The following is an 11649-nucleotide window of genomic DNA, read 5'->3' as shown; positions in this document are numbered from 1 at the left end:
TGTAGGGAATGCTGGGGAGAGGGCGGGTCGAAGCCGTGGTGAGACCTCACCCTCCTCAGAGAAGGAGGGTCCAGGCCTGGCTCCCTGCGGCCCATCCCTCCATCATTTACTAATAGCTTGCCTGTTCCTGCGAGGGGCTGACACTAATCATGGTGGAAGAAACAGAGCAGGTGCTAAAAACGGAGTGAGGTGCATACAGCAACTCTCTGTATGACCCTCACTACTATTCTGAAAACCCCTCACTGTCCTAACATTAAAAGGTTAGCTTAAAAACTTTAAAAAAGAGATGAGCCATTTAATGAAGGAGCATGGAGAGAGTAGATAAAAGTCGGCTGTTAGCTTTCTGTCGGCCAAAGCAAAAAGGAAAAATAAGGAACTAGAGACCAATGCACTCGATTCTTGTTATTCTCGTTGTTCTACAATCACCTTGAGCACTGAAGTATCGAATACAGACCCACTGCTTCCAGGAAAAACACAGGGTTAGGTTCCTGCCAGCCTCTAGTCATAATATTTTTGTCAATACATAACCCTGTTTTCTGTGGTTCTATTTAAGGACACCTTATTCAGTTATACTTTGTTGATTCAGTAACATTGAACTCACGGCCAGCAGCACTGTAATGCAGGTCTGATCTAACTCACGCATTTTCTCCGTAAGGCACATCATAGCCATCGTGCACTTAGGAACACGAGACGGCACTTCTGCACTATGCTTGGAGGCCGTTGTAAACAGCAAAATCACAACCAAACGCACAAAAATAAAATAAAAATAAAGAAAGTGGCACTGAGTAGACTGCAAAAAGGATGCTGTTTCCAGTCTGAGCGCTGGAGCAGGAAGGCAGAAAGACGCCCAGTTCAACCTCAGCTGGGGGCGTGCAGCGCGGGCTCTCTGCACACGTCCGCAAATGACCACCAACGCTTCCTGAGTATTGATTTGGGGGTGATAAATGCAGTAGGTGAATAATGAGGACCCACTCCCTGAAGGACAATGTCTCTTCAGGAGAGTCAAGCATTTGCTCTATTCAACATACAGATGACCCTTAAACAACATGGGTTTGGCTCAATTTATATGCGGATTTTTTTTCCAATAAATAATGCTGTCAGCCCTCCATATTCCTGGGTTTTACATCCAGGGATTCCACCACCAGCAGATCAATGCATTGTTCTACACCATTTTATATAAGGAACTTGAGCATCTGTGGACTTTGATTTCCTCAAGGGGTCCTGGACCCAATCCCCTGCATAAACCGAAGGACAACTGTAGTTAAGTTTTGGGGAGTCAAAATTATACATGGATTTTTCAGCTGCACAAGAGTGGGTCAGTGCCTATAATCCCCGCAATGTTCAAGGGTCAACTGTGTATGGAATTTTTATATAAAGGGCAGTGAAAATCATGCGAGGCACTGGCTTCAATGGCAGTTTAATTTAAAAAACCCCAAAAAATATATAGTAGGTTGAATAATATCTCCCCAACATTCACAACCCACCCATAACTTAAGAATGTGGCCTTATTTGGAAGTAGGGTCTCAAGAGGAGATCACAGTGGATCGTTGTTGGCCTTACATCCAATGACTGGGGGTCTTTATAAGAAGAAGAGGGGCCTGACCAGTGTGGCTCAGCGATTGAGTCAAGGGGTAGCTGGTTCGATTCCTGGTCAGGGCATATGCCAGGGTTGCGGGCTTGATCCCCAGTAAGGGGTGTGCAAGAGGCAGCCAGTCGATGATGTTCCTCTCTCATCGATGTTTCTATCTCTCCCTCTCCCTTCCTCTCTCTCTAAAAATCAATAAAAACATATTTTGAAAAAGAAGAACGGACACAGAGGATACACAGAGAGGAAGGCCATGTGAAGACAGACGCAGAGACTGGAGTGAGGCTGGGCCACCAGAGTTCTGAGAGATGAGGAAGAATGCTACCCTAGGGCCTGCACAGGGTCACGGCCTGCTGACACCTGGGTTTCAGACTTCTGCCTCCAGAACTGGGAGAGAATAAACTTCTGTTGTCTTAAGCAGCCCAGTTTGGGGTCATTTGCTGTGGCAGCCCCAAGGCACTATTTGCCTCAAGCCCAGCTCTGTCATCTTCACGGCTGGGCAGTCATCTCCAGGTGCCCAGAAGAGTCCAAAGGAGAAATAAGAAGCCTGGAAAGTGGTATTCACAGTGCATTCAGCAGTGACCAGGGATGCACGGATGTCACGTAGGTCAAGGAACGCACCTATGTCCTGGTAGTGCCAGCCCCCCGCATAGAACTCCTCCAGGAGGGCAGGGGGGTGCCAGGTCTGAAGGAGAAGGTCCACCTGGTGCTGCTTTCGCCAGCTCAGGGACTGGCACAGCATCTCCCGGGCCTTGTCCAGGTGGAAGTCACGAGCCCGCAGGAACCGAAGGATGTGCTGGTCTTTGGGAATCTGCGAGAAGAAGGAGGAGCGACCCAGGGAATGGTAGTCCCTAAGCCAGTAGATAGGATTATGGGAAATGAATCCCCTGTCTCCTCTGAAAATATTTAACTGGGGAAGGACCGTACGCATCCACAAGCCAAGGGGTGCTAGCAGCTCCCAAAAGCCAGGAGAGACCCAGAGCAGGTTCTCCCGCAGGGCTCCTGAAGGAACCCACCCTGCCCTCACCTCGATCTCAGACGTGTGGCTGAGAACTGGGAGCGAATACATTTCTGATGTTGTAAGCCACCCAACCTATGGCATTTTGTTTCAGCAGTCCCAGAAAATAAACACACTCCTCTTAACAGTGTGTTATATGAGTTGATAAATAATTCCTCTCCCCCCCATTTTTTTTTTGTTGGCCTTGTTCAAGCTGCATTCATGCCACATATAACCCAAAGAGTCCAACGAATAGCTGAGGGGACACGTTAAGACCCCACCAGCTCTCCTTCCTTCCTTCCCTCTGGCAAATATCAACCATCAAGGGAACGGCAGCGCCAACCAAAAGCACCCTTCAGTGGGTTCTCGTTCTGAACCAGACTTGGCTCTAAGCACTTTACGTGGATTCCCTTTCACTCACCATGGGAGGCGAATGCTAACCCTACCCCAATGTTACCTATGAGGAGGCAGGGGTAGACAGGTTACATCACAGCCCAGTGCTAACTCCCTTGTCTGCCTCCCAAAGTGGGGAGGAAAGGCCATCAACTTATGACTAAGCAGGAAGTTCCAGTTCAACAGAGTTGAAGGTCAAGTCCATGCTTGGGACCCAAATGCATATTGGACCTTCTTGTGATGGGGCTTAGAGTCTAAAGACAAAATCCACATCCTGTCAAAAATCAACCCTCGCAAGTCAGTAAGTCTCTTTTTAAAAGAATAGAGTGCTTGGTTTTGTGAACAGCAGTGGTTGTCAATTGGGGATGACTGTGCCCTCAGGGGACATTGGTGATGTCTGGAGCCATTTTTGGTTGTGACAATGTGGGGAAGAAGAGCTCATGGCATCTAATGGGTGGGGGTCAAGGGTGATGCTCAAAACCCTGCCGTGCAGAGCACAGCCCCCACCATGAAGAATTGTCTGGTCTTGTCCTGGCCAGTTTGGCTCAGTGGATAGAGCGTCGGCCTGTGGACTGAAGGGTCCCGGGTTCGATTCCGGTCAAGGGCATGTACCTTGGTTGCAGGCTCCTCCCCAGCAAGGGCCCTGGTCGGGGGTACGCAGGAAGCAACCAATCGATGTGTTTCTCTCACATCGATATTTCTCTCTGTCTACCCTTCTCGCTTCCACTCTCTCTAAAATATCAATGGAAAAATATCCTTGGGTGAGGATTAAAAAAAAAAAAGGATTGTCTGGCCTTAATGTCAGCAGTGCCTAGTCCAGTGATGGCGAACCTTTTGAGCTCGGCATGTCAGCAGTTTGAAAAACCCTAACTTAACTCTGGTGCCGTGTCACATATAGAAATTTTTTGATATTTGCAACCATAGTCAAACAAAGACTTATGTTTTTGATATTTATTTTATATATTTAAATGCCTTTTAACAAAGAAAAATCAACCAAAAAAATGAGTTCGCGTGTCACCTCTGACACGCGTGTCATAGGTTCGCCATCACTGGCCTAGTCAGTGATAATGGGGGCATGTGTTACAGACACATGAAACCATATGTAATGAAAAGAAGGCAAAGTCTAAGTACCCAGCATTACCAATGACACAAACTGGTCTCCCTGGCCCTTGCTCCCCAGTGCCCAGGCTGGGCAGCTAATGCCGAACCTGCGTCTGCTCCAGCCGGCCCAGCCCCGCACTTGCCTTGCCTTTGTGTGTCTCCTGCAGCCAGTGCCGCAGCTGGATCAGGCAGCTCTCCTGCATGGGCGTGAGATGGCCCAGGCACCGCTCAATGTAGTCTGCGTCCAGCTTGTCCCCTGCCAGAGAAGAAGGGGCTTCAGGATGAGAGGGAGATGCTGTCTCTCTTCCCCGCCCTGTCTGCCCTTTCTGGAGCCCGTGCCTGACTGGCCACCTTGGATCTGAAATGTAGTTCCAAGCCACTCAGCAGCCCTTTCACCAGAGGACAGCCACCTGGGCCCCAATCCTCTAGTCTTTCCAATCCATCTCCAGGGTGGTTCTGAAAACTCACGCTGGGCCAAGCCTGGATCTCACAGTCACAAGTGATATGTCCTCTTTGACCTTCGGAAATGGAACTAATCCCTATCTTCTAGAGCTGTCCTGCCCTCTGAATATTTTTTTCCGTCGCCCCCCATCCCCTTCCCTTTGGCAAGCATCAGCTTGTTCTCTATATCTATGGGTCTGTTTCTATTTTATTCTCTCTCTGTCTTTTTTATATTCCACATATAAGTGAAATCACATTTGTCTTTTACTGTCGGACTTATTTCACTTGGTGGTAATACCCTCTACTTCTAGCCATGTTGTCGCAATTGGCAAGATTTCATTCTTTTTTATTGCTGAATAATATTCCATTGTATACATGTACCAATCTTCTTTATCTACTTGTCTATGAATAGACACTTAGTTTGCTTCCATAACTTGGCTAGTCATGCTGCAATGAACATGGGGGTGCATATATCTTTTAGGGTTAGTGGGGTTTTTTCCTTCAGATAAATACCCAGAAGTGGAATTGCTGGATCATACGGCTGCTCTATTTTTAACTTTTTGAGGAGCCTCCATACTGCTTTCCACAGTGGCTGCACCAACCTGCATTCCCACCAGCAGTGCACAAGGAAAGGTTCCCTTTTCTCCACATCCTCACCAACCCTAGTTGTGTATTGTCTGATTGATGATAGCCAGGCATGTACCTTGGTTGCAGGCTCCTCCCCAGCAAGGGCCCTGGTCGGGGGTACGCAGGAAGCAACCAATCGATGTGTTTCTCTCACATCGATATTTCTCTCTGTCTACCCTTCTCGCTTCCACTCTCTCTAAAATATCAATGGAAAAATATCCTTGGGTGAGGATTAAAAAAAAAAAAGGATTGTCTGGCCTTAATGTCAGCTATGAGTTCCTTACATATTTTGGATATTAACCCCTTATCGATGTATCATTTGTGAATATGTCCTCCCATTCCGTAGGTTGTTTTGCTGATGGTTTTGTTTTGTCGATGGTTTCCTTTGCTGTGCAAAAACTTTTTAATCTGATGCAAGTCCCATTTGTTTATTTTTTTGTTGTTTCCCTTGCCCAAGGAAATATATCCAAAAACAGATTATTAAGAGTGATGTCAAAGAGTTTCTTGCCTAGGTTTTCTTCTATTTTTATGGTTTCAAGTCTTACATTCAGCTTACTTATATATTTTTAGTTTATTTTTGTATATGGTATAAGAAAGTGGTCCAATTTCATTTTTTGCATATATCTGTACAGTTTTCTCAACACAATTTATTGAAGAGACTTTCTTTACCCCATTGTATATGTTTCCCTCCTTTGTTGTAGATTAATTGACCATCTCAGTGAGGATTTACTTCTGGGCTCTCTATTCTATTCCATTGATCTATGTGTCTGTTTTTATGAAAGTATCATACTGTTCTGATTATCGTAGCTTTATAGTATAGTTTGCTATCAGAGAGCATGATACCTCCCACTTTGTTCATTCTCAAAATTTATTTGGCTATTTGTGGTCTTTTGTGGTTCAGTATACATTTTAGGATTAACTGTTCTAATTCTGAGAAGAATGCCATTGATATTTTAATAGGGATTGCATTGGATCTGTATATTGCTTTAGATAGTAAGGACATTTTAACAATATTAATCCTTCCACCCCATGAGCAAGGTGTATCCTTCATTTATCTGTATCTTCTTTCTCCAGTGTCTTATAGTTTTCTTAGAAATAACAGGTCTTTCACCTGTTTAAATTTATTCCTAGGTATTTCATGCTTTTTGATGCAATTGAGAATGGGGTTGTTTTCTTAATTTCTCCTCTGACTGTTCGTTATTGGAGTAACAATTATTAGCAATATGCATCACCTCTGTGAATTCTCCCTACACCCCTGTGAGGCAGGCATCACTATTTTCCCACTTCAGAGAAGACAAAACTGAGCCTGAGAGAGGCTCAGTACACTCAAATGAGTGAACGCATGCAGAGTGGCCAGCATAACAGGCAGCTGATAAATGCCAGTTCCTTTGCTTCTCCACCACCCCAGGCCCTGTGGGGTGCAAGACTTTTCTTAAACTGATCCCAGAATACTGTCCATAACTGCACAGATCATTTCCACTGTTCAGTCCCGTCTCACACAATTGGGCTGTTCAGGGTCAGCGTGTGCTGGCATCTAGAGGCCTGGCCATAAGCTGAGGTCCTGTGGCCCACTCTCAACTGTGGAGGTGGCAGATGCCGGCATGGTGAGGCATCTCAGTGTGTTAGCCTCTCTGCAGTGGGTGAGACGCTCTGTAAAGAGCAGCCCCGTGGGCATAGCTCTTTTTGTGCACAGATGGCACAGTGCCTGCACACCCAGCAGCAGGACCCAGCGGTTCCTTCCAAAACAAAGCCCAGGCCCAGGGGTCAGGCCATCTGCCCTAGGAGGCGTCTGGGTAACTAGAGGCAAGAGAGAAGCTGTGGGGGGTATGTCCAGACCCACAGAGGGATCAGAGGCAGAGATGTTGGAGGCAGGTGGGGGGGCTTTAAGGGGGTGGGGCAAGGAAGGGCTGAGGAAGAAAACACAAGGGAGGCAGGAGATACCAGCATCCTTCCAGCCCCCAGGCAGCTGTGAAGGCCCCTTTCACCCGAACACAAAGGCACAGTGATCCAGAGCAGGGTGGAAGGAGCACGCCGTGCCTTCCACCATCCTGAGTACCAGCCCCGCTGTGGACAGACCAGACGGAGAAGGAAGGAAAGGGCTGTGTAAAACAGGAGGGCACAGGGCACGGCCTGCGCAGTGTATACACAGGAAGGGGCAGAAATGCAGCGTTGCAAAAAATTTTTTTTTAATATTATTTAAATGTATGTATGCCCTGGCCAGTTTCTTGGTGGTTAGAGTGTCAGCCCATGCATCAAAGGGTTGTGGGTTTGATCCCCAGACCCAGTCAGGGTGCATGCAGGAGGCAACCAGTCAATGTGTCTCTCTCACACCAATATTCCTCTCTCTCTCTCTCTCTCTCTCTCTCTCTCTCTCTCTCTCTCAGTTCCACTCTCTAAAAATCAATGGAAAAAGTGTCCTCAGGTGAGGATTGACCAAAGAATATAAATACACACACACACACACACACACAATGGCATCCAGCTAGTACACACAGTTGGTGCAGAATAAATACTGTTAAATAGGTGAATTTTGTTCTTCCTAAACACAACCTCAGATGTATTTTTGGTTACATAGAGTTTCTCTAAGTCAGGCAAGCTCTACATGTCCATACGCCTAGGAGACACTGACATGTCGAGAACACAAGTACACATGTTAAAACTGGATTCGGGGGGATGTGCAGTTTTGTATCCTAGGTTTTCTTCCTTTAACATCATATTGTGAACATTTCCCATGTCAATACAAGTCTGAAATGTGACAAAAGGCTGATTGCCTTAATATGCAAAGAGCTCTCACAGAGTAGTAAGAAATTAATGGACAAATAGGAAAATGGACAAAGAACAAGAACAGGGATTCACAAAAAAAGTTAAATAGAGTCACTAAACATGAAAAAATAATACTTGGCCTCACTCATAGGAAAGAGGTGATCACTAATCGACTAGTGGTCACTTTTTGCCTTTAAGTTTAAAATCTATATATATAAAAACCTAAGTGACCAAACAACCGATTCGCGGGGGGGGGGGGGAGGCAGCCGGCCAACCTCCCATGGTCCTTCCCCCTGGCTGGCCGGCCTCCCGCCCCCAATCAACCTCGATCTCCTGCCAGGCCGAGGGACCCCACCCGTGCACAAATTCGTGCACCGGGCCTCTAGTGTTTAATAATTGTCCTGCAGGGAGCCATAGTGAAGCCAGGAGTAAACACAGCTACACACTTTTGGTGGAACATTGCCTAATACCTCTTTGCAGGCCTAATTGGTAAATCAACCAAAATTTTAGTTGCACATAACCTCAACTCATCAATTCAACCTTTTGAATTATATGCTGTGTAGATACTCATGCAAATATTTTAAAAACATTTTTGTAATTTTAAAAGAACCAGAAACAACCTAAATATCCATCAGTAGGCCACTAGCTAAATAAACTAAAAATAATCAATAAATGTTTATTTTTAAGTAAGTTGTGGTGTGACCACACCATGAAATACTGCAAAGTGCTAAGACACCTGCACTGATACGGAAAGTTGTTCAAGAAACATTGGTAAGTGAAAAAAAAACAAAGTATCAAATGGAATGTATAATATGCTCTCCTCTGTTCAGCATAGGTTACACATGTATGTGTGTATGTGTGTATGTACATACTATGCATGTATAGGTGCCTAGATAGTTTCACAAACACAAAACTATTGTTGCCTCCAAGGAGAGCAGAGAAGTCCTACTTCCTACTTGGATTTTTTTCCCCACCGTGATTATGCATTACTCATATAATCTAATAGTAATCAAACCAGTGTACGGCCATACTACCCTGAACGCGCCCAATCTCATCTAAAATAGTAATCAAACCAGAGAAAAGGGGAGCCCGAAGGCACCAGATCAAGTCAACTCCTGATCTAGAAATAAACCGGTTCTGGCTCTTGGGCTGGAAGAGAGAGAGAGGGCAAAGCAGCCATGAGAGGTAGGAGGCTGTCATTCCGGGACCCAGGCCCATCCCCGAGGGTACCCATGCAATTCTCCCCCCACAGAATGAGCAAACACCAAGCAGACATCCTAGGACTTCGGGCCTCAGCCACAGCCACCTACCTTCCGTACCATCCATCTCTTCAGCGGGGCCCTGGGTGCTTCTGGGCCCATGGACCTCCAGCGAGCCGGGATCTCCCAGCCCAGCCTGGGAGCGGGCGCCCTCCTCTCGGACCGGGGCAGGCGTCCACCGGGGAATGTGAGAGATGCCCTGGGAGATGAGCTCATTCAGGTAATGTTCAATCACCTCCTTCCCCTGGGAGCCAGAGAGAACCAAGACACATGAGCACCGGGACAGGACAGCGGGGTAACCGACGTCAGCCTGGGAGTCACCCCCACCTGGCTCTGGTCCCAGCCCTGACACGTGGCTATTAAGCAGTTGGAATGTGGCCAAGCCAGATGGAAATGTTTTGTGAATGTTAAATACACACCGGATTTGTGAGATTTGGTACCAAAGAACGTAAAATAGCTCCCAAGTAAGTTTTATATTGATAACCCATTGGACAAAATATATTATTAAAATGGATTTCATCTGTTTCATGACACTAAAGGCCTCTACTCAGTGATATGTCTCAGATCTTTAAACCACGGGGGGTCAATTTTAACCAAGAGAAAGCATCATACAATGTCCCTTCTGTGTCCACAGAGTTTACACACAAGCCTGGGAGCAATCAGGACAGTGATTATGGTGCCCCCATTACGGGCTTGCTGTCCATCCATCATCTCCTGTAATATGGCCATTGTTAGAATACCCATTCTACAGATGAGGGAGGTTAAGGGTCTTGTGTGATGTCACAGGAGTTGTCAAGTAGCGGAGCGGGTTTTGAGCCAGGACTGGCAGCCCCCAAGGTCTGTGCACTTTTCTCCCTGGGACGGACGGAGCCTTCTCTCTTACCCTCTTGACGTTGGCTGTGTACTGCTTCATGGCGATCTTCTCCAAGGCACTTTCAAAACCAAAGAAGGACCGGATGTCGAGCGAGGCAGATTGCTCAAAGCAAGTCCACTCTTCATTCTCAGGGTGGACCTGAAAGCAAGGCAGGGGCGATGACACAGTCTCAGGGAGGGGGACACCAGGGCTCTCTTGGGGGCCTGCGCCAGCTAGAGCATTCAGTGGACAGCACTGTCACAGCTTGCAACAGCCGAGGGGGCCAGCAGTCCCAAGAGCCCCCGCCCAGAACACAAGGTCTAAAGTGTTAGAGAACAGGCCCTGGCCAGGTAGCTCGACCGGTTAGGCATCATCCAGATACACCAAGGTTGTGGGTTCAATCCCCAGTCAGGGTACATACAAGAGTCAACCAATGGATGCATAAATAAGTGGAACAACAAATTGATGTTTTTCTCTCTCTCTTCCTCTCCCTTCCTCTCTCCCTTCCTCTCTCTCTCTAAAAATCAATAAAAAAAAATCTTAAAAAACAAACAAACAAAAAAACACCCATAAAATGCCATGTCTGCCACAGAAATGCCGTTTGGGATCTAGCACAGCTACATTATCTCTTTGCTCCTCCAGCCCCGCTGAGGAAGGCTCTGCCAGGTCCCCTCTCACACACGTGGAAGGGTGGCTCAGGAAAGGGGAAGCGTCTTGGCTTTCAAATGCCCCCCAGAGGCCTCACTCCAGGCCTCAGGCCAGTGGGGACACCTCCCCCCCCACCCCCACCCCCTGCAGCTGCAGCCCTCATTCTGACCGCCCTCATCCACCAAAGGGTCACACCTGCTGTTCCCTCCCCCAGGACTCACTTCCCAGCCTTCTCACCCTTCAGCTCCCAGCTTCAGTGGCACCTCCTCAGGGAAGCCTCAGGGACAGTTACCAAGACAGCGCCCCTCCTCTTATCAGCGCCCCTCCTCTTATTGTCCGTAATTCTATCTGGTGATCCCTTCTGAGTATGTGTAACAGTTGTAAGTCTAATTTGTTGTTTTGTGTGTGTGTGTGTGTGTTTTTTTGGGGGTGGTGGTGGGGGGGGCGGTTCTGGCCTGTGTCTCCCATTGGAATGGAAGTTCCATGAGGGCAATGGTCAGGCCCATTTGTCCACGGTGCCCAGCACTTTTCAGGGTGCCTGACACAGAGTAGGTGCTAATCAGTATGCACTGGAGAATAATAAGTATCCTTAACTATATTAAAAGATACCACATATGAAGGACTTAGTATATGCCAGGCACTGATTTAAGGGGTTTGAATATTTTACTTCCTTTAATCCTCACCACAACCTATGTGGCAGGCACCATCATTAACCCCATTTTACAGCTAGAGAAATAAGGCGCAGTTTCATGAGGCAGGAAAGGAACGAGAAGAATGGAGGGCAGAGAAAAGTTGCCAGGTTTAGCCAATTAAAAGCGGGATGCCCACTCACATTTGAATTTAAGATAAACAACAAGTACTAATTTAGTAAGTATGTCTCAAACAGTATTTTAAACTACTTAAACTTAAAAATAAAAAAAGGTATGGGCTGTGTTTCTGAACTGCAGATGTAGGGAGCGGCCTGCATCCTATCTGACAAGGC

General features: G+C 46.9%; 1 protein-coding gene across 1 annotated transcript in view; it reads right to left on the bottom strand.

The window, feature by feature from the left end:
• SEC14L5 (SEC14 like lipid binding 5) overlaps window positions 1-11649 on the bottom strand; it is a 43414-nt gene that overhangs the window by 11389 nt on the left and 20376 nt on the right. The window contains exons 4-7 of the mRNA XM_006757934.2: window positions 10050-10178; window positions 9218-9410; window positions 4220-4332; window positions 2207-2396 (exon numbers count right to left, since the gene is read on the bottom strand). Coding sequence (XP_006757997.1) covers window positions 2207-2396; window positions 4220-4332; window positions 9218-9410; window positions 10050-10178 — 625 coding nt within the window. The remainder of the gene's footprint in view (window positions 1-2206; window positions 2397-4219; window positions 4333-9217; window positions 9411-10049; window positions 10179-11649) is intronic.

The sequence above is a fragment of the Myotis davidii genome, unplaced genomic scaffold (genome assembly GCF_000327345.1).
Source record: "Myotis davidii unplaced genomic scaffold, ASM32734v1 scaffold555, whole genome shotgun sequence".
Lineage (NCBI taxonomy): Eukaryota > Metazoa > Chordata > Mammalia > Chiroptera > Vespertilionidae > Myotis > Myotis davidii.
Note: the sequence above shows the minus strand (reverse complement) of the source record. Positions and strands in the feature narration are given on the sequence as shown.